Genomic DNA, 21,121 nt, shown 5'->3' on the forward strand with positions numbered 1-21,121 from the left:
AACGTAGGAAGCGACCTACTGCGCCCCCGGCTGGACTTCTTCAACCGATCTCCATCCCAACCAAACCTTTCTTCCGTGTTGGTATAGATCTTCTCGGTCCTTTTCGCGAGTCTTAATCGGGTAACAAGTGGGTCAACGTTGCTATAGACTACACGACTAGGTATGCCATCACTCGAGCGCTCCTCACCAGCACCGCTACTGACGTTGCAGACTTTGTGCTCCATGATGTCATCCTACACCATGGCGCTCCTTGCCAATTACTCACGGATCGCGGCTGGGCATTTTTGTTCCGTGTAATCGACAATCTTTTGCGCTGTTCCTCGACACAGCCCAAGTTGACCACTTCCTACCATCCCCAAACAAATGGCCTGACCGAATGGCTAAATCGCACCCTCACGGACATGCTCGCGATGTATGTGTCCTTCGACCACCATGACTGGGACCTGGCGCTACCTCACGTGACCTTCGCGTACAATTCTTTCTGCCATGACACCACTGGTTATTCACTCTTTTCTTTCCTCTATGGCCATGACGATGTCACCACTCGACACCCTACTTCCTACCACTACAACGCCGTCAAGTGAATATGCACGCGACGCTATTGCTCGTAGCGACCACGCACGTCAGATCGCCCACTTTAGACTTTCTGCTTCGCAAGCCACCCAGAAAGCCATCTACGACAGCCGGCATGTTGACGTTCGCTTCTCACTCGGTTCTCTCGTTCTCCTGTGATGCCCAGTTCGTCGAATTGGCTTATCAGAGAAGTTGTTGTCTTGCTACATGGGTTCTTACCGTATCATCCGCCAGGTAACCGACGTCACCAATGAAGTCATTCCTGCATCTGAGACCACAAGCCTGCCTGCAACCACACCCAGAGATGTTGTGCACGTCAGCAGGCTAAAACCTTACCACCTGCCTACTGAAGACCGTAGTTAATGTGCACCGAGACGCCGCTTTTACCGCCGGGGGGGGGGGTCATGCTACGTAAGTGACGTATCAGGGGCAGAAGACAACGAGGAAGAGGTCTGTCGGTTGTGCATGCTGTCCTCCGTCTTAGTCGATGCTATACGCATCAGTTTCAATATAAATTCTAAATAGACATGCCTCTAGTCATTTTTACGTAACAATATGTTGTCATGTTTTTACATGACTTCCGTGTCATGATTATCTTGTTTACATGTCATTTACCTTTGTCGTCTATTCACGTCGCATGATACCAAATTTGGTATATGTGGAGCTAGCGAAACGGCCGCGAGCACGCTATGAGCATAGCATGTAGTCATGTTTTACATGACATGAATGTCAGAATTATCATGTTTGGGCGTCTCATTTACCTGCATCATCCGTTTGCGTCCTGTAGTACCAAATTTTGTGAAGCTAGCGAAACGGCCACGAGTGCACCATAAGCCTGGCGTGTAGTCATGCCATGACATGCATGTCATAATTTCCATGTTTGTCTGTCATTTATGTTTGCCATGCAGTCATGTGATACCATACCAGTTTTGCAATATGTCATGTGAACTAAACCACCGCAAGAACAGCAAGACCATGAAATGTAAATCATGACATGCATGTCATGATTTACATTTCATGGTCTTGCTGAAGAAACGCAAGAAGCTTTCGCGTCTGAAATTCGTAAAAAGGCAGTACTAGTATGAAATTGTAGCGGTAAACAGCCATTAGTCTTGCAGTGCATGTAATTTTTTGACAATATGATATCTGCCATTTGCACAGTATCATCCTTTTTTGGTTCTTAATTAGGTTCTTAATTAGGAACTTAATTAAGAAGGATCAAAGCATGAAAGTGTCAAGTACAACAGACAAAATAGAACTGGCAGAGCTTTCAAAGCTGATTAATAGACGTAAAGTATGCAATGTAAGAAGGTATAACATGAAGAGAATTGAACACGCTCTGAAAAACGGAGGAAGCGTCAAAGCAGTGAAGAGGAAACTTGGGATAGGCAAAAGTCGGATGTATGCACTAAGGGACAAAGAAGGCAAAATAACTACCAATATGGATAGGATAGTTAAAATAGCGGAGGAGTTTTACAGAGATTTGTACAGTAGCCGAGACAACCACGATCCTAATATTATAAGAACTAGCAGTAACCCAGATGACACCCCACCAGTAATGATAGAAGAAGTCAGAAAAGTTTTGGAGAGCATGCAAAGAGGCAAAGCTGCTGGTGAGGATCAGGTAACATCAGATCTGCTGAAACATGGAGGACAGATTGTGTTAGAAAAACTAGCCATCCTGTTTACGAGGTGTCTCCTGACGGGAAGGGCACCAGAGTCTTGGAAGAACGCTAACATCATCTTAATACATAAGAAAAGAGATGACAAGGACTTGAAGAATTACAGGCCGATCAGCTTGCTCTCTGTAGTATACAAGCTATTTACAAAGGTAATTGCTAACAGAGTAAAGAAAACATTAGAATTCAATCAACCAAAGGAACAAGCAGGATTTCGAACAGGCTACTCAACAATTGTCCACATTCATATTATCAATCAGGTAATAGAGAAATGCTCAGAATATAACCAACCACTATACATAGCCTTCATAGATTACGAGAAGGCGTTTGATTCAGTAGAAATATTAGCCGTCATGCAGACACTGCGGAATCAGGGCGTAGATGAAGTATATATAAACATTCTGGAAGAAATCTACAGGGGATCAACTGCTACCATAGTACTTCATAAAGAAAGCAACAGAATACCAATCAAGAAGGGTGTAAGGCAGGGGGATACAATCTCCCCAATGCTATTTACCGCGTGCTTACAGGAGGTTGTCAGAAGCCTAGAATGGGAACAGTTAGGGATAAGAGTTAATGTAGAATACCTTAGTAACCTGCGCTTCGCCGATGACATTGCGTTGCTGAGTAACTCAGGGGACGAATTGCAACTCATGATTACGGAGTTAGACAAGGAGAGCAGAAAGATGGGTCTTGAAATTAATCTGCAGAAAACGAAAGTAATGTACAACAACCTCGGAAAGGAGCAGCACTTCGAGATAGGTAATAGTGCACTTGAAGTTGTAAAAGACTATGTCTACTTAGGGCAGGTAATAACCGCAGAGCCTAACCACGAGATTGAAGTAACTAGAAGAATAAGAATGGGGTGGAGCACATTCGGCAAGCACTCTCAAATTATGACAGGTAGATTGCCACTATCCCTCAAGAGGAAGGTATATAACAGCTGTATCTTGCCGGTACTTAGCTACGGAGCAAAAACCTGGAGACTTACAAAGAGGGTTCAGCTTAAGTTGAGGACGACGCAGCGAGCAATGGAAAGAAAAATGGTAGGTGTAACCTTGAGAGACAAGAAGAGAGCAGGTGGATTAGGGGACAAACAGGGGTTAAGGATATCATAGTTGAAATAAAAAAGAGGAAATGGACATGGGCCGGGCATGTAGCACGTAGACAGGATAACCGCTGGTCATTAAGGGTAACTAACTGGATTCCCAGAGAAGGGAAGCGGGTTAGGGGGAGACAGAAGGTTAGGTGGGCAGACAAGATTAAGAAGTTTGCTGGTATAAATTGGCAGCAGCAAGCACAGGACCGGGTTAACTGGCGGAACATGGGAGAGGCCTTTGTCCTGCAGTGGACGTAGTCAGGCTGATGATGATGATCCTTTTTTGCTGAATAGACGCTCGCTCTTTGCTGAACCCAATCACTTGGCAAGCTCGCGTCATCTTGTCTTTTTTGTGTGTTTGCCATGACATTTTGTTGGAAATTGATAGGAAATAGAGTGGACGAAATGTCATCGTTTCCAACAGTGAGATTCTGTCGACGGAAAGGGCAATTTTTCAATCAGCTATGCTTTCCTTGAATAAATTGCCTGTACAAGTATTTCTCGAAAATGTCATAACACTACAGCTAGAGTAAGCTAAAATAGCTAGATTAGGAGATAAGTTTCGAATAAGAAGCTAAAGTAGCTACTCGTAGTTAAATGAAATTTTCAGTAGTTAGCAGAGTTCAAAAGTAGCTAGATTCAGCTACGAAACAGCTAAATTGGCAACTATGCTCATTGGGCTTGTAAAGAATTGCCAAAGCTGTTTCAAGGTTCCTTTAAAAGAGTACTGACACAAAATTTTGAGGGCAAGATATTTTGTGGGATAGATTTGTGTAGACATACACACATAATTTACAAAGAAATAGTAATGGCTGATATAGTCTTGAACATATTTAAAGTCAATCTTCAAGTACATGCTGTGCAACAGCATGCAGTATGCCTCATCTCACCACATTGACAAAAACTTGGTTTTATTGTAAACAATCAGCAGCCCACCTGCATTACAAGTGTGTGTTGGCTGCCTTAATCCTTGCGAGCACTCTCTGCTAGCAGGCATTTTCAACAGGAAGATGGGCACCTCCTTGATGAATTTGCACAGTGCTACCGAGGCCGACGCTTTGGCCTCAGTAGCACATATTAGCAAGGGTCACATAAACTTACAAGATTCCATAGAGGAATAAAGCAGATTCTAGGCTGCTGCTTTAAGGTGTTGTCAATGTGGGGCTTATATGAGTGCAGTTTTGTGTGCTCATGTATCCAGCTATGCTTACACAGAAACCATTCTGAATCCCAACTCACTCGGTCTTCTTTGAAACTCAAGCTGCAACTGGGAGCTATAAAACCATCTACAAACATTGCACAATTGTGTGCTTGGTAGGCTTGTGCGAATGGTGAATTTTAGGTTCGAAGCGAATTCGAAGAGAATAGAAATTTTGGTCGAATAATTTCGAATCGGGTTCGAATACAATATGTGATGTACAAAGAAAAATGGGCATATTTATTATGACCTAACTTGCATATTTTTTTAAAAATTGAAATAAGGTCTTTATGCAAGTGCTTTCTTTTTTTTTTGCAGTTCCAAGGAAGTCGAAAGAACTTTGATAAGTAGCGGGATTTGACTTTCAACAGGATGCAAGTGATAACCTATAAAACACGTAACATTATTTATTACAGTTAGAGTGTATTAGTCAGCAAAACAAGCTTTTAAGCTTAGAAAATTGATGAATCTATTTGTGGATCATATGTTCATTTAAAGGGTTTCTCAACAGCTTTTCAAGTAGCCATGGAATGGATTCACTAAAGAATCTTATTGCCTCACAAATTAACCACCGCCAAAACTTCAAGAATCTATCCAGTGTGAGTGGAGGTTTGTGATTTTCCACATGCTGTGAATGCATTCTCTCTTCTTGTCCCGACGGAAGTGCTTGAAGCAGAGCTGGGAGAGATAGCATGGAGATAGAAAATATGTGACATGCACGTCGTGACCTTGAGCATTCTTTCTCTTTTTTTTTCTTTAAATATGCGGCTTTCCAGTTTGATCGCGCATGCATGCGTGGAAAAGTCACAGCCACCCGTGGCACCCCAGTAATGACCGAGTGCCCCATCCTCAAATCAGCCAATGGCTGGTACAATGGCCGTGACGAGCGATGTTTGACATTGTGGCGTCATTTGCCGAGAGAATAGAGCAATTTTTATCTGATTTTGAGAATTTATTGTGAATCCTAGGTCGGAGGGGAGGGGGCATGCTGTGCTATAATATTTAGCTCACGTGTCCTCGGTAGCCTCGGCTACTGATCGGCAGTGTTTGCTGACCATGCTTAAAAAGTGTTGCAGGGCCCATTTAATTTTAAAGTGAGGCTTCTTTGCAGAGCGAATTTCTCCTGTACCGGTGCTTTCACGATTTAGAACCGCTATACTGCAGAAAAGTTACCCTTAGAGTTACCCTTAGAGGTTACATGGGGATGAATATAGACCTATTCGTTCCTATCGAATACTTTGAAATATCAGATAATTTAAATTGGAATCGCAGCAAATTCGAATACTCTACTATTCGTTCGAATATTCGCACAAGTCTATTGCTTGGACAAAAGAGGTTTCCAGCCATGCCAAGAGGGTCGTTAGTAATCTACTGCAACAGAAAAGACAGGATGCAGAATCTTTGTGTCAGTTTTTTTTTATTTAAAAGCCCCTAAATTTTTCTTGATTATTTTTTAGCCTTTCAAATATACAGATGCATCGACTTCTGAATGCCATCATGATCAGTAATGACAAATTCAATAGCACTACAAGCCGCAAGTGCCCCGCTAATTTCAAGAGACAATTTCTTCTCCTCTCTGGGTCTTTCAGCAGTCCGCAGCCCCTGAGCATTTGCCGTGACAGCAACATTTGCATCAGCTGATGTCATCCACAAAAAGAGATGAGCTGACGAGCAGAGCACAGGGAAAAAAAAAAGCAGAATGAGCATAGGCCTCTTCGGGATCAGCAAATGCGTGTAACTCTGCTATTGCGGCAATGTTTTGAAAGATTATCATGGCTATGGGTTCATTGTAGACCCAGGCTGAACTAGAACACCACAATCAAATGTCGACCTTGGGTGGTTTAGGGGCTATCCAAAACAATTTATTCACACTGGTTTTCATGCTTGTATTTTTTATGTCTCATTAGAGTCTGATATACAGTATACCCTCGTTAAATGGAACCTGAAGGGACCAGGAAAATATGTTCAATTTAAGAGGAGTTCAGTTTATTGAGAGATGACCAGGTGTGTAGAATACAAGAACGAAACTAGTTTTGTAAGAAGCATTTGTTCCATTTAAGCAGCAGTTCTGTTTAACAGATTTCCATTTACTGAAAGCCTGCTGTATGCACATTATGTGATTATATTCAGTTTTATTTTCTTGCATATTGAAAAACTGCAAGAGGGTTCTCCTAACAAGTCTGTGGGCACGTCAGGACTTGAAAGGCCAGTTTTGTCGATTCTGGTACGTTGTATCCTGTATCTCAAATTTTGAAAATTTTGTCTGACATTCTTAAGGGCAAATTATGACAGGAGCAGCTTAACTTGCGTTCAAATATAATTTTTTTCAAGTTAGACATGAGAAGTCCGAATTATTTGTTTTTTTAACCACAAGTGTGTGATTACCGTATTTACAAATTCAAGCAATGCAAGCACTGTAGTTTTCAGATGAAGTGTCTCAGCTTGATTATATTTGCTGATCTCCAGAAGTCTGGGCCAAATTAATTTTGTTCCTTTGTAGCGAGGTTTAAATTATTTCAGATTTATCACCAGAGTATATTTTTATTAAACACACTAGCTGTGGATTTATAAGTCACAGACATTCGGGCTTGCCAGTATTGCATAATACAGTATCATATAAGAACCTGCTTCGGAAACTAAAATTTATATTTTATTCATAATAGCGACTGCATGCCACTACACTAAGAAAAAATGGAGTATTTGGGAATTAGTTCTGGCACACAAAAATAATCGTCATCTGACTTGCTCGCATTTCCTTTCTTGAAAACTCGGTGCTTGCCACTTTCCTGTCGGGAACGCTATGTGACACTGATAATGCGCACATAGTTCGCGACGGCGAACTAGCGGAACCGTGGTGATAGCACGAGGAAAGTACTCGCAGGAGATGATCATTATTGTTGTGTAGCAAAAACACTGCCTTTTTTAGAGTGTAGTGCCACTGTACAATTTTCTTTATTTGTCAAATGGGCGTGGCTCTCTCGAGTGTGGTTGGTCGCACTATGTGAACGGGCAGCAAATGTCTAATGTTCATCCGCTACATTGCAAACATTAGATCATAAAATTTTTCCTCTCATCAAGTTTTGATAGTTTTCATAAGCTGGTGTTATAAACTCGTTTATGTTTTCATAGCACAATCATAGATTAGAAACATTTCTATTCATTTTTTGCAATAGAAAAAAGGGTCGCTGAAAAGCAAAACGATTTTTCACGTAATAATAAAATACAATTTCACAATCCCAAAAACACTACTCTTACTGCAACATGACGCCTGGTAAGTAAAAAAAACACACGAAAAGAAAATGCTGGTGGAGATGCCAGCTGGAGATTCCCGCACCAAACACCGTGACATTATAGATTTTGAAGGCGTCTACTGTGTTCTACGTAGCTTCTAATCTATTGAAATGAATTATATTGTCATCTGTGGGTGCCATAGACCTAGAATACAAAGTTTTAAAAAATTTAATTGAGCCAATCTCATGAAAATATGAAAAATACTTTTTGAAATTTTTGACATCACGCACGGAGATTTGGGCACGATATTTAAAAATTAAACTTCAACTTTAATTTTCTCTGTTAATAATGAACTTAAGATAGTGGGACATATGGCATTAGAGTTCTCAGAGTACAGTTTGTCAATCTAAGGGAAGTCATTGTTTCTCTTTAGTGTCTTTTTAGAGATGGCGAGCTGAAAAAAGAACAAACATGTGCCTTATTATGAAAACACGAGTAGTTTTACTTTACTTGCTTTTCTTGCAGGGACACTTTTTTTCGTGTCACGAATGCCATCAATAAAAGGACTCTGGTGGAAAAGTCGGATGTGCGTATCACCCCTCTTATGAATGCAGCTATTGCTTGTGGTCGTGAGGCAAGCGTAATGGCTGCGTTGGATTCAGGTAAGCCATAAGGTTTTCTTTTTTTTTTTAACTTGTGAACTTGATTGTGTACAATTTTTATTCGGCAACGTGTGACATGGTATATAGCGAAATCCTCCGCACAGAAGGCAATGCCATAGACCACATGCTTGTCAAATAAGTTGCACATGAACACGAGTTTAATTTGTTCTTGGAATGCTCTGTTTGATGACATTAGCTTTCATTTCACTTTGAGTTCGTGAGCTATTCAATGCTGCTTATGCCCTACTTACTGAATTGTTTCATGAGCGGAGCCACTTTCAGGCGATGCACCCTTGAGCCTCTGCCTTTGTCCTGTGTTCAAAGAGAAAAAGACAAAATGGATCCATTTATTTCGTTAATTCTTAGTTGTGTAGTGGTGGCAGGTACTCTCAGCAGTTCAGTTTTGACCAGTGGAGGAATATCTGAGACTGCAAGCCTCAATGACACATGGGTCATTACTGTACAACAAAGGAACTGTTGCAAGATGAAGTGAAGGCTAAATTTGTAGCAAATGTTGATACATCTGCTGAGAAGAAAAGAACAGCTGCATATCTATTGCAAATATATATATATATATATATATATATATATATATATATATATATATATATATATATATATATATATATATATATGGGATATGGCACAACGGGAGCGTTGTCAACAAGGATAAATATATTTATTTCCCAACAGTTTCGGGAGGGGACCTCCCTTCATCAGGGGATGAGTTATACTGACATGAGCTTCCAAACTTCCTTGCTGCCGCGTCCCTCTCGCCTTGAAAGACGTTTGCGAGAGTGAGAGGGAACTGGAAGAAGGAAAAAAAAGGAGAAAAAAGACGAAAGAAGAAAGAAAAGAAAGAAAGTAAAAAAGAGGAAGAACCACTGTCAACACTGAGAACGAAGCCAACTGTCCGTCTACATCCACCTACGGTTCATATCACGTGCTGTTCAGTTCTTGGCGTGTGTCGGGCCACCCAAGATTGTCGCCGCGGTGCCGGGAGGGTCCGGGACGGCGTGTCTAAAAGGGGTTTCCCCGTAATTGGTCGTTCGGCGGGCGGCGGGCGGTGTGTGTAAAGGAAAGGTTTCTCGTTAATGGGTCGGTCGGCTATTTACCTTTAATCTTCGTCCGTTTCCCTTCAACGGTCATGAAGTGGTAGGCGAACGTAAACACTTTGTATGTGCATGTGGAAAAAAAAAAGGGGGGGGGGGGGAGGGGGGGACAGTGTACACTTACGAGTCAGTCAGAAAAAAGCATGGTCTTCAGCTATCAATCTTTGTCACCAATTTTCTCCTGGCTTACTTCTCGGAGGCAGTTGAGTTTTCCAGGGTCCTCGTTGATACCGGCTACTAATGTCTGAAATTTGAAAATAAAATATGCCTCACGCTGTTCGCGCTCGCGTCTGTTTGAAAAACCGGACTGCAAAAGAGTTACGCTAATATTTTTAAAACTGTGGTTTGGCAGGCGCAGATGTCTAGATAAAGGTAGCTTCGGCAGTGAAGTGGCGTGGTACCGGTGATTATTGAACCGCAGCCGAAATGGCGTGTCTGTTTGGCCGATATATTCTTGTCCGCAGATGTTGCAATGTAGCATGTATATTACGTTACTGGAGTCACAATTAGACACACGCCAAGAACTGAACAGCACGTGATATGAACCGTAGGTGGATGTAGACGGACAGTTGGCTTCGTTCTCAGTGTTGACAGTGGTTCTTCCTCTTTTTTACTTTCTTTCTTTTCTTTCTTCTTTCGTCTTTTTTCTCCTTTTTTTTCCTTCTTCCAGTTCCCTCTCACTCTCGCAAACGTCTTTCAAGGCGAGAGGGACGCGGCAGCAAGGAAGTTTGGAAGCTCATGTCAGTATAACTCATCCCCTGATGAAGGGAGGTCCCCTCCCGAAACTGTTGGGAAATAAATATATTTATCCTTGTTGACAACGCTCCCGTTGTGCCATATCCCATACCTTCACGAAGACTAACTGGCCCATTGAATTATTACTCCCACTATATATATATATATATATATATATATATATATATATATATATATATATATATATCACTAAACTCAAGTAATCAGTCTCAAACTTTTTTTACACGATTGCTGTAAACAACAGTTATGAGTTTCCTTAGTAGACACATGCAACTTGCAGATGCACTTGTAAAACAACATCTTACTTCTGTGACATGAAGATCAAGCCACTATGAGGCATCATGCACTTTGGACACTGCTTTTTTCCTACAATATGCACTGCTCATGTGATAACCGTTATATTACAGCTACTGTTGTATAAACATTGCTCCATGGGTCACAATTTTTTGCTTCTGTAAAGCAACTTCACATTTGCAAGCTTGTGCAAAAATCCAGATACTTCTGAAAAGTTAGCTAAAAACATTTTTATCTTTATGCCAACTCAAACAAGCTTAAAATGTTTCTTCTTTTGCAAGGTATGCTGGTAGATTTCACTGCACTTTTTTATTTATTGTGGATTGCCTGACTTACCTTACTTGCTTGGAAATTTCAATATGTTGATGCTTCATCATGTTCCCTATATTTTCGTACCATATCTCATCTGTACAGTAGACTCTCATTAAATGGAACCTGAAGGGACCAGGAAAATTCGTTCTATTTTAACAGGAGTTCCATTTACTGAGAGCTGAACAGGGGTGCAGAATGCAAGAACGAAACCAATCTTGTCAGAAACACTTGTTCCATTTAAAGGGACCCTGAAACAGTTTTGACAATTTTGTGCAAACACATTTGGCCGGTAGATCGAGTCCTAAAGGTAACTTAAAAACTGATTTGAGCTCTCTGCATGAACTGAGTAATTTATTGCAATGCTTTAGAGCTGTCAGTCGCTGCAGATACACAATTAAATCATTTATGACAGGGGTCAGCAACCTGCAGCCTGCGGGCCGCATGCCCCTGGCATGACATCATAACCCTCCCACCCACTCCTCATCGGTTCCTATCTGAAGGCTAACATGACAGTGTTGTTCGTAAATAAGGTTAGACAAAAAAAGAGAAAGATTGCTTCCAGTTGGGATTATCCCCCATCTTCACACCTAGTCAGATGACATCTTCACTTCCTTTCTCTGGCTAGCTAAGATTGTTTGGCACCAAAAGTCATATTGATGAAGTTTTGTTGTTTGCTTGTAACTAGGGGTGTGCAAATATTCGAATTTTTTAATAGTCTTTGCTATTCAATTTGGCTTGCACCAGAACTTCACTATTCAAACTATTTGAACTTCCCAAAGACAAATACAATGAATGCGAAATGGACAGTGGCCCATTCAGATTTTTTTATTATGCTTCACTTCATCACACTTTTATAGTATTGTGGCAAAGCTGCTTTTAGGCTCTGCTACAGTCTTGAATGTATCGAAATTTAAAAATGCTGATTCCAACATAAAAATCATTAGGCTTGTGCGAATAGTGAATTTGAGGTTCGAAGCGAGTAGAAATTTTGGTCTAATAATTTCGAATCGAGTTCGAATACAATATATGATGTACAAAGAAAAATGGGCATATGTATTATGACCTAACTAACTTGCACAATATTTTTGTAAAATTGAAATAAGGCCTCTATGCAAGTGCTTTCTTTTGTTTTTTTTTGCCGTTCAAAGGAAGTTGAAACAACTTTGATAAGTACCGGGATTTGACTTTCAGCAGGATGCAAGTGATAACCTATGTGTATTAGTCAGCAAAACAACCTTTTAAGCTTAGAAAAATGATCAATCGATTTGTGGATCACATGTTCATTTAAAGGGTTTCTCAACATTTTTTCAAGTAGCCATGAAATGGATTCACTAAAGAAGCTTATTGCCTCACACATTAACCGCCGCCAATACTTTAAGAATCTGTACAGTATGAGTGGAGGTTTGCGATTTTCCACATGCTGTGAATGCATTCTCTCTTCTTATCCCGACGGAAGGGCTTGAAGCAGAGCCGGGAGAAATGGCATGGAGAAAGAAACTATGTGACGTGCCCGTCGTGACCCTGAGCAGTCTTTCTCATTTCTTTTTTTTTTTTTTTTTGATTATGTGGTTTTTCAGTGTGATCGCGCATGCACGCGTGAACAAGTCGCAGCCACCCGTGAACAAGTCGCGGCCATTCGTGGCGCCCAAGTAATGACCGAGCGCCCCATTCTCAAATCTGCCAATGGCTGCTACAATGGCTGTGACGAGCGATTTTTGACATTGTGGCGGCATTTGTCGAGAGAAGAGAGCAGTTTTTATCTGATTTTGAGAATTTATTGTTAATCCAAAGTCGTGCGAGGGGGGGGGGGGGGGGGGGCATGCTGCGCTATAATACTTAGCTCACATGTCCTTTGTAGCCTCGGCTACTGATCGACAGCGTTTGCTGACCATGCTTAAAATGTGTTGCACCGCCCCTTTGAATTTGAAGGGAAGTTTCGCGACAGAGTAAATTTATTTTGTACAGGTGCTTTCACGGCTTAGCATCGCTATACTGCAGAAAAGTTACCCTTACAGGCAGTTACATGGGGATTTATATAGAGAGTTTTGTTCCTGTCGAATACTTCAAAATATTCGATAATTTAAATTCAAATTGAAGCAAATTCGAATATTCGCACAATCCTAGAAATCATACAGCATTTCGTACCTGAAATTCGGGCAGGAACTATGAAAAACCAGATGCAGAAGATTTTTAGGATCCTCAATTTCAGATATTCTACTAGGCATATTTGTAACTTCAACTCGAAAAGAGCACACCCTTTTCTGCCCCATCAGTAGGGCTTCCACAGAACTTGAAAGATGAGAAGAGGCTGTAGAAATAAAATCTTTGCCTTTCACATGTAAAGTGTTGTCAGTAACACTTTGGTTGCACCAAATCATCTACAGTGAACCTTTAAGACGAATTATAGCTTAAGACGAACAACACAGGAGTGTTTGTTTGGTTTCCCATAGACTCAATGCAAAAAAATCTGCTTAAGACGAACCACGTAATAGGCCTCTTCTGTTAAGACGAACTCCCGTAGCGACTGACATCGACGGGGATTCTGCGTAGCAAACATTATAGTTTCGATGGGGGCACTCAAGCGAACAAGAGAAAGCAAAATGGGGGAAAAAATGGGAGAACTTCCTGGCACTAAGGCTTAAAGCATATTGAAAACTAATTGCGACGTGGACTGAGAAATCAAAATAAGTGAAAAAAAAAAAAAAACAGGTCAGCACATGAAGCTGATATATTCCTCACCCCTAGCCTGTTGGTGGAGAAAGGGCCAGCTTTATCAACAAAGAATGCAACAAAAAGCATTCATCTTTTCGTATTCTCCTCGCGTTCTTCAGTTCCCAAACAGGAGTACAGTAGAGAACAGAACTACACAAGAGCTTGTCTAGAGAGGAAAATGCAGGGGAAGGGGGGTGAACAAAAGCCAAATGAAAGTGAAAACGTGAACGAAGATTATCTGTCTTGAAACTTTTTGAGGAAGCACACTGGGACACAGAAACAGAGACGTGGGCACACGTTTGTCTTCCTTTCTGTGTCCCTGTGTGCTTGCGCAATAAGTTTCAAAATGTATATGTTCCAACTAGGCTGAATCGCAGTTTTGCTGTAGATTATCCGTACATAATAATCACATGAAACGGAAACCACATAGTATGTGGCACTATCACTCCTATCAGAGGAGTCAGATGCATTAACGTCATCCCACAACGATTCTGAGCACATGTTCTGGTCAGTTTTTGTTGTTTTGCATAAATTCCGTGTGCATCGCATGTGTTTCCAGTGAAGTTCAGCAAATTGCAATGAACCATTTTTCTATGAAAGAGCCTGCTGAAGGAAGATCATTTTGCACACCTAATATAACTGCGATGTGTCTTGTTTGCATGCCCCAGACTTGTGATCGTGAGTAGTGTAAATGGAGGTCTTCAGCTGCATGTTGTTTAGGAAACGTTACTGCAGGCTAAAAATAAGAAGATATTCGAACCTCAAAAAAAAAAAAAAACTTGCCAACTTTCATAAGCAACTTGGAATATAGTGACTTTCTCAAGGTAGTGGTATGCAATGGAGGCATATCCAAAAGTAATAGCAAAACCAGTAAAACAGCCTCTCAAAAGGTAAACAGCCAGAAAAATTAATTTTCCATTCTTTGAAAGAAAATTGTGCTTGTCTCTGTGTTTTTATCTTTTTCTTATTGTGAAAACAGGGTTTTGCTACATTTTTAACAATAAATTGTGGTAGCAATTTATTAATGAGCATATTTATTTGAACTGGTGAAATCGAGTACTCCTTTAATTAGCCTAAATACTCCAGTTTAAAGCATAGTGTTTATCAAGTTGAGCCAAATAAATGCTTTTTCTGGTTCCTTTTCTCGCCATTGTAAGTTCATTTTTCGTTCAGTGTTTTGAAGCAACATATTTAGGCATGCTTAACATACCAGCATTAGGTTTCGGGGGGGGGGGGGGGGCACCTTTGATAAGACGAACTCCTGATAAGATGATCAAATGATCGTGGTTCCTTGAAGTTCGTCATAAAGGGAGTCTACTGTACATCAATACAATTCAGTTTCTTCATTGCGTCCTTCCTGATAAGACAACACCATCCCCCGAATGCTTCATCAATCTAGCCCAAAGATACAAATTCATGTCGCTATCTCATAGGAGTATGTTCAGGAATTCTTTTCAATTTTTTATTGCAATTTTGCTTCAAAGTATTCGAAAAATATTCTGTTCGATCTGCAGTCAAGGTTCAGTATTCGAATTCGCTTAGCACACAAAATTTTGCATTCACACAGCTGTACTTGTAACCTAGGCTTCTTGTGACATGCATGCAGAAAACAAACATAGTATTTATTCGGGTTTTGTACATTATTGTCAGTTCACTCCTTTTTTTTTTTCCTTCAAAGCTCCCGACCCTCCTAATTCATTCTGTCCGGCTCCCGCCCTGTCGGCTTTATGCAACTCGGCTTTGCCATAACACGGACCTCCACCCCAAAAGGTTGCCGACCCTTGATTTATGGTATTCTGACAGCGCCACTGGCAGTACTCATATCTTAAGCCACTGTTGCATACACTAAAACAAATCACCCTGCCGCGGTCGTTTAATGCCTAAGGTGCTTGGCTGCTGACTCGCAGGTCACGGGATTCAATCCTGGCTGCGGCGGCTGCAATTTTGATGGAGGCAGAAATGCTGTATGCCCGTGTGCTCAGATTTGGGAGCACGTTAAAGAACCCCCAGGTGGTCAGAATTTCCGAAGCCCTTCATTATGGTGTCTCTCAGAATCCTATGGTGGTTTTTGGATGTAAAACCACATATCAATCAATAAACTAAAACAAATGCAAAAGCAGAGGAGCTATTAACCAACTAGACCAAGAACTAGGTCGTGTTGGTGATGGTTGTGATGTTGCAACAGGCGGGGTTAGCCTGGCCTAAATGGCCGGCAATTGTTCCGCCTGAACATTTTAAAAATTATTTGGGTCTATCAGCAAATGTCCCTCAGCCCAGTGTCTCACAGGAAAGCCATCAGGATCAATTGCACGCTCCTCCTCGTCGCTGTTGGCCCTTCAGAAAAAATGACACCTTCAAATGACCCATACTTGTGATGACCTTTCTACCAGCTGTGTACTATCGTTGTTCTTTCACTGTCAAACTGCGGGCACAGCTAAATAAATGTTCGATGTTGCCGATGTCACCATAAATGGCACAAAACAGGGTAGTGCCTCTCCCAGTCTTCAAGCGCACCCAGTCTTCAAGTGCAGAGTGTAACAAGGTGTTAAAAACAGCTTATAATGTTCAGATGTGTATAGGTAACAAAAAAAAACTGCCTCGTGGTGGCTTGAAACAAAAAAGAAAAACTAAGAAAAAGGAATTACAATGTTTTCTTGTTTCAATCTTTAAACATTGACTGCAAATCTATGCTTTAAAAGGCAGGTTATTTCCACTATAGTAACTTTTCAAATTATTGGCTTAAGGCTTAAACTTACAAAGATTTGTTCTTTCACTGTGTATTTGCTGATATGATGGTATCATTTTGATTTTACTTCATGGTTTTGTTTGAATTGTGGTTTTATGAACGTATCTTATTTTGTTGTGTATTTAAATCACCTACAAATGTACAAGTTTTTTTAAATTTTTCAGCAGCTTGTAGCGCAGAATGTCTGCATCAATTCTGGTTTGTGTATGCATCCTCAGCAGTATAACTTAGAAATGAAGTAATGTCACTGATTGAATACACAAGTGCTTAGGTGACGCTTATCTTCCTGTAGTTGCTGAAGGACAAGAGGCTGGCATGGATCCTGCCATAGCGTCGAGAGCAATTTCGTGCATTGCAGACTTTTTGGGTGCAATGGCTGGAAATCCGCTACATTTCGAAAGTTGAGCCCGATGAATACACCATTCTCTTTTAGGTTGATGGCATTACACTGATACATGTCGAACATTTCAGCTGTTGCTTTGTAACTGTGATTACACCCGGCATTTTTTGGCTCCTATTTTGTATTACAGGGATGTAAACTGAATTCACACGTATACTCGTAGATCGAGTTTGAAGTTCTACATCGGCATTCTTTATGCCTGCATATCAAGAAAAAAAAAACATTTAAGCTCGGCTATTTCAGAACATTCACTGCAGCAAAGCTTTATGCAATACTCTGTGCTTTAGACTTCACATGTTGACAGTCAGGTCCTGTTTACTAGGTAGTTCTCAGTGACTCATAATTTTCATTAGGTTGTTTAAAAGGGATAAGTTTACGCACCGAAGCTGGCATGCTTCTATTGATAGCAGGCTGCACATGCATTGATAATTCGATGAATAAAAAAAAAACATAAATGTTAGCTTTTGCAGAGTTTTGTTGTTTTGGAATTTTCTTATCGGTGCTGATTATCTGAAAACTGTCAGAAAAATATTTCGAATGTATACTATTCATTTCAAGTGCTGAATCGAATACAGTGCCATTCTATTCTTTATTTGAAGTTTTCGAGTATTCACACACCCCTATTTAATTGTGAAACTGCGAAGCAGGAATTCTAGACCAGTGTATGTTTTGTAATAAACAGTTCCAAACAAAATTAGTTAACTCTGTATATTATGTTCTACATAAAATTACATAGGTGATTGATTGATCAAGTAAAAATGCTTTGTTTCAATACCATATCCATCAAAAGATTTGTCATGGCTGTGTTTTTCAGCAAAAAAGTAGGGTCACCAAAATAATGCCGAAAAAATTGACTTTCTGAAACTTCTTTTTTTTCTCTGTCCAGAAGCCCAAGAGTGTAATTTTGCAATAATAATGTCCAAGTGTATTATGTGCGACTGCTGTACACAAGGATATCAGCAAGGCAACGGATATAGTCATCAGTGCATATTAAAACTTATTTTCAGAATATGACCATTATGTGCTACAAACACAAAACGTTGCATAATGAACCACAGCAGGAAGGCATTGTGTGAACTGCTCTGTTTTTTCTGTAATGAATTCTCTTCCTTTACCACCAAGAATAAATTTGAAATGTACAGTGGTAAACTCTCTTGAAATTGTGTCCAGTCAACTATGAGCCCACACGCACATGCGTTTTCTTTGCAGTTGGCTACTGAGCTGCTCAATACGAGAATGCTCAAATAGGTGGATATTGCAGCCCTGATAGGAAAACCGTCATCTGGCAGCAGACACCTTATTGAACTTCTCGACTTGGGGCCCCACTTCTCCCGACAAGAAGACCAAGTCATTTCCCGAGACGTGGGGGCCTCTTGGAAAGCCTCAGCAGAACCTGTCTAGTGCTGCGGCTTCTACCAGAGCTTGGAAAATTGCATTCATTGTGCAGTGTAATGTTAATTGTGTATTACAGCGTATTATAAGCTTCATTTACAAATAGGGCGTACTGTGTACAAACAAAATGTTTACTAATGGTACTTTATGTCTTCATATTTAATGTATTACAGTAATGTGGATAAGCTTTCTGCAGCTCAGCCCAGAGGAACTGTTTCAGCTCATTTTAAACAAACATTAGAATATTTTTGTAATATGCATGTCGAAAGCCTCAGGAATAAAAAACAATATCTATACTGCCTGCCCTCAAAGTGTTCTAACTTAAGAGGAGATGCTACTTAAACAATGCATGTTTCTTCCGAATTTTTTGTTTTTACATGTTTTGTCTACTTTCAAGAAATGAAAAATGAAGGTTGCACCTATAGATTCAAATTGCTGAAAGAGGGAGTCATGGCTATTAACAGAAAATGTTTCATTGTCTTAAGTTCCCTGTAAATTTGAAGATCCCGGCCACAGCGGTGGCATTTTGATGGCGACTAAATGATTGAGGCCTGTGTAATGTGTGAAGTCTGTGCAGGTTAAGAAACACAAGGTGGTAAAAATTTCGGGAGCCCTCCACTACAGTCTTTCATAATCGTATCATGGTTTTGGGATGTAAAACGCGAGATAATATTATCCCCTGGGAATTAATCGCCTTGCTGCTTGCCATTGCATTTTGCATGAGGAGTTCACCAAGGCTACGTGTTGACTACAGCAAGGCTTTGCCACATAGACGAGCTTAATTTTAACCTTCAAAATGCATTCTCCTCAAGGGGCAATTTTCGCCAACTTGTTCAGTTTGAACATCATGTTTCTGGCATTTTCAATAGCCAGATCTGTATAGAATTTTGTCGACACAGTTATTTATCCATTTATTTATTTGTTCAATACAGTGGGCCTTGTCAGGCCTACACAATAGAGGGCATATTGCAGAGAAAAAAAAAAAGAAAATTTACAATACAAAGCAGCCACAACAATAATATAACAGCGTAAAAGCAATAAACGAACAATGCATATGTGTTTCACCGGAGAAAAAAAACTAGTTAGCCTGATAACATCAAACGGCAACATAATTAAATGTGAAGAGAGCATCTATCTGCTTTAAAACGTGGTATCACTTGCATAATTTTAAGAAACTTGAAGTAAGCAAGTATAATATGGGCTGTACATTAAAAGGCCTCAAATTATTCTAGCTTTATTTGTAGATTTTAAAATGCCTTATACATTTTGTCTAGAAAGTTTTCAGTATTCTATAGTTTATGTGCAGCAATATGGGCCATTAATAGTTCATAAGTATAGAAGTGTAGTGAGGGAAAAGTAGCTACATTTTACATTGTCATGATAGAAAACAAAAACTGTGCAACTTGAGATGAAAGTGATTTCAGATATGATGTCGGCATAAAAGTTTCGATGCATAAACAGCAAAAATTTTCATGTCCTACTCTACCAACTAAAGAAACATTTTTCTTAGTAGCAGCTCTCTTTAGTAACCTTTCTACACCTAGTTTCATAACTCAGAAATGCAGAAGGTGGTAGAAGCAGTGCACTCCAACATTTTCACACTTGTCCTGGCTTGCTTAGTCATCTGCTTAAGGATGCTTGGAAGGTCAGGTGTTGCACTGCTAATCTCAAGGATGTTGGCTCGATTCTAGACCACGGCAACCACATTATGAAGTGGGAGAAGTAAAACACCACCTCTCTACATAGATTTAGGTACCCTTTATAAGAAACCCAGATGTCCCCGTATAAATCCAGTCGCCCTCCCCCTTCCCTAAGGCATGATATTGTGGTTTTTGCATCTGAAACCTGAAAAATAATCACCATTTCTTGGATGCTTTGTTGGTTTTTGAGACAAGCAGCAGCGTGGAGACAACTGAGTGAGATAGAGCAAATAAAAAATGTCATAACTGCTTTCTACACAATTGTTTTCTTTCTGTGTAGTGTTATCTCAGCACAGTATAACCTTTCAAGAAATCAAACCAATTTTGATTGTAGAAGTGCTTTTATGGAGAATTATTTAGGGAATTCTGAGGCTTGCCAGTGTTAGTTCTAGTGTGGGGACACATATTCCATTCACTTAATGTTAGAAGAGAGTCATGCCAGCTTAGGTTAGTGAACTCACTCACATGTCGACTGACTAGGCCTTACCAGTGGTGAAAGTGCTGCTCCGAACTGCTCCAAAAGAGAAACGCTGCTCCATGCTGCTCCAAAGTGCAATATTTGCTAGTAACTGCTCCAAATCTGCTCCGAAAGGATCCTGGCAAACTAAAAAGAATGAAGTTGAACCATGGGACTGTCCTATGAGCATAAGTGAAACCAAAAGCAAGCTGTCATACTGTATGCTACTCAGTGGCATAAATCCAGAAAAATCTCAAGGGTTGACACATATCAGGCCGTGGTGTCCCATTCATATTTTAATATGGGTTGTATTTTTATTTATATAAGAATTTTGGTGTTCGTCATCCACTCGAATAAATCGGGCCACTCGTCATCTTAGGGTAACTTAAAAACGATTTATTAATATAGCATTGATTAGTAGAACAATGTCACTACATACGCACGAACTTCCGCGAACACTTCCTCGCCGGTGCCGTCAACCCTGGCCCCTGCGAACCACACTCCCCCCACATAAGCACACTGCTAGACAGTTCACCGGCAACTCCCTCTGGCCGCTTGCTGTGCCCGGTTATGAAGCATGTCCGCATTCGGGTGCATGTGCCTAGCCTCTCGCTGTTGGGTGTTATCGCTGCTTGTATGAAAACGGGAGAGAGTGGGGATGTGATGCTTATCGGGGGTTCCCCACAAAATGAAATCTTGCTTCCAAATGAAATTTAAAAAAAAACCAGCATAGAGTCTGAGCTCGAGCAATTGTATGGTTCTATTCATGCAGTCTCATTTTTTCACCTTTTTTTCAAT

The 21,121-nt window shown here is 40.5% G+C and overlaps 1 protein-coding gene and 1 long non-coding RNA gene across 8 annotated transcripts in view; one reads left to right on the forward strand and one right to left on the reverse strand.

The window, feature by feature from the left end:
- Positions 1-18,463, forward strand: part of LOC119175470 (uncharacterized) — a 100,269-nt gene extending 81,806 nt beyond the window's left edge. For 6 of the 7 annotated variants that reach the window (XM_075877547.1, XM_075877549.1, XM_075877546.1 and 3 more), the window contains 2 exons: positions 8,306-8,442; positions 17,984-18,463. In XM_075877547.1, coding sequence (XP_075733662.1) covers positions 8,306-8,442; positions 17,984-17,994 — 148 coding nt within the window. In that variant the 3' untranslated portion in view covers positions 17,995-18,463. Of the gene's footprint in view, positions 1-6,711; positions 6,774-8,305; positions 8,443-17,983 lie in introns of all 7 variants that reach the window. The other variant, XR_012886947.1, reaches the window with a different exon arrangement.
- Positions 5,948-20,900, reverse strand: LOC142775724 (uncharacterized). The gene is made up of 3 exons (XR_012886948.1): positions 20,354-20,900; positions 8,694-8,754; positions 5,948-6,213 (listed from the first exon to the last, which is right to left on the reverse strand). It is a non-coding gene; the product is annotated as an uncharacterized LOC142775724 (long non-coding RNA).
- Between the last annotated feature and the right edge of the window lie 221 nt (positions 20,901-21,121).

The sequence above is a fragment of the Rhipicephalus microplus genome, chromosome X (genome assembly GCF_043290135.1).
Source record: "Rhipicephalus microplus isolate Deutch F79 chromosome X, USDA_Rmic, whole genome shotgun sequence".
Lineage (NCBI taxonomy): Eukaryota > Metazoa > Arthropoda > Arachnida > Ixodida > Ixodidae > Rhipicephalus > Rhipicephalus microplus.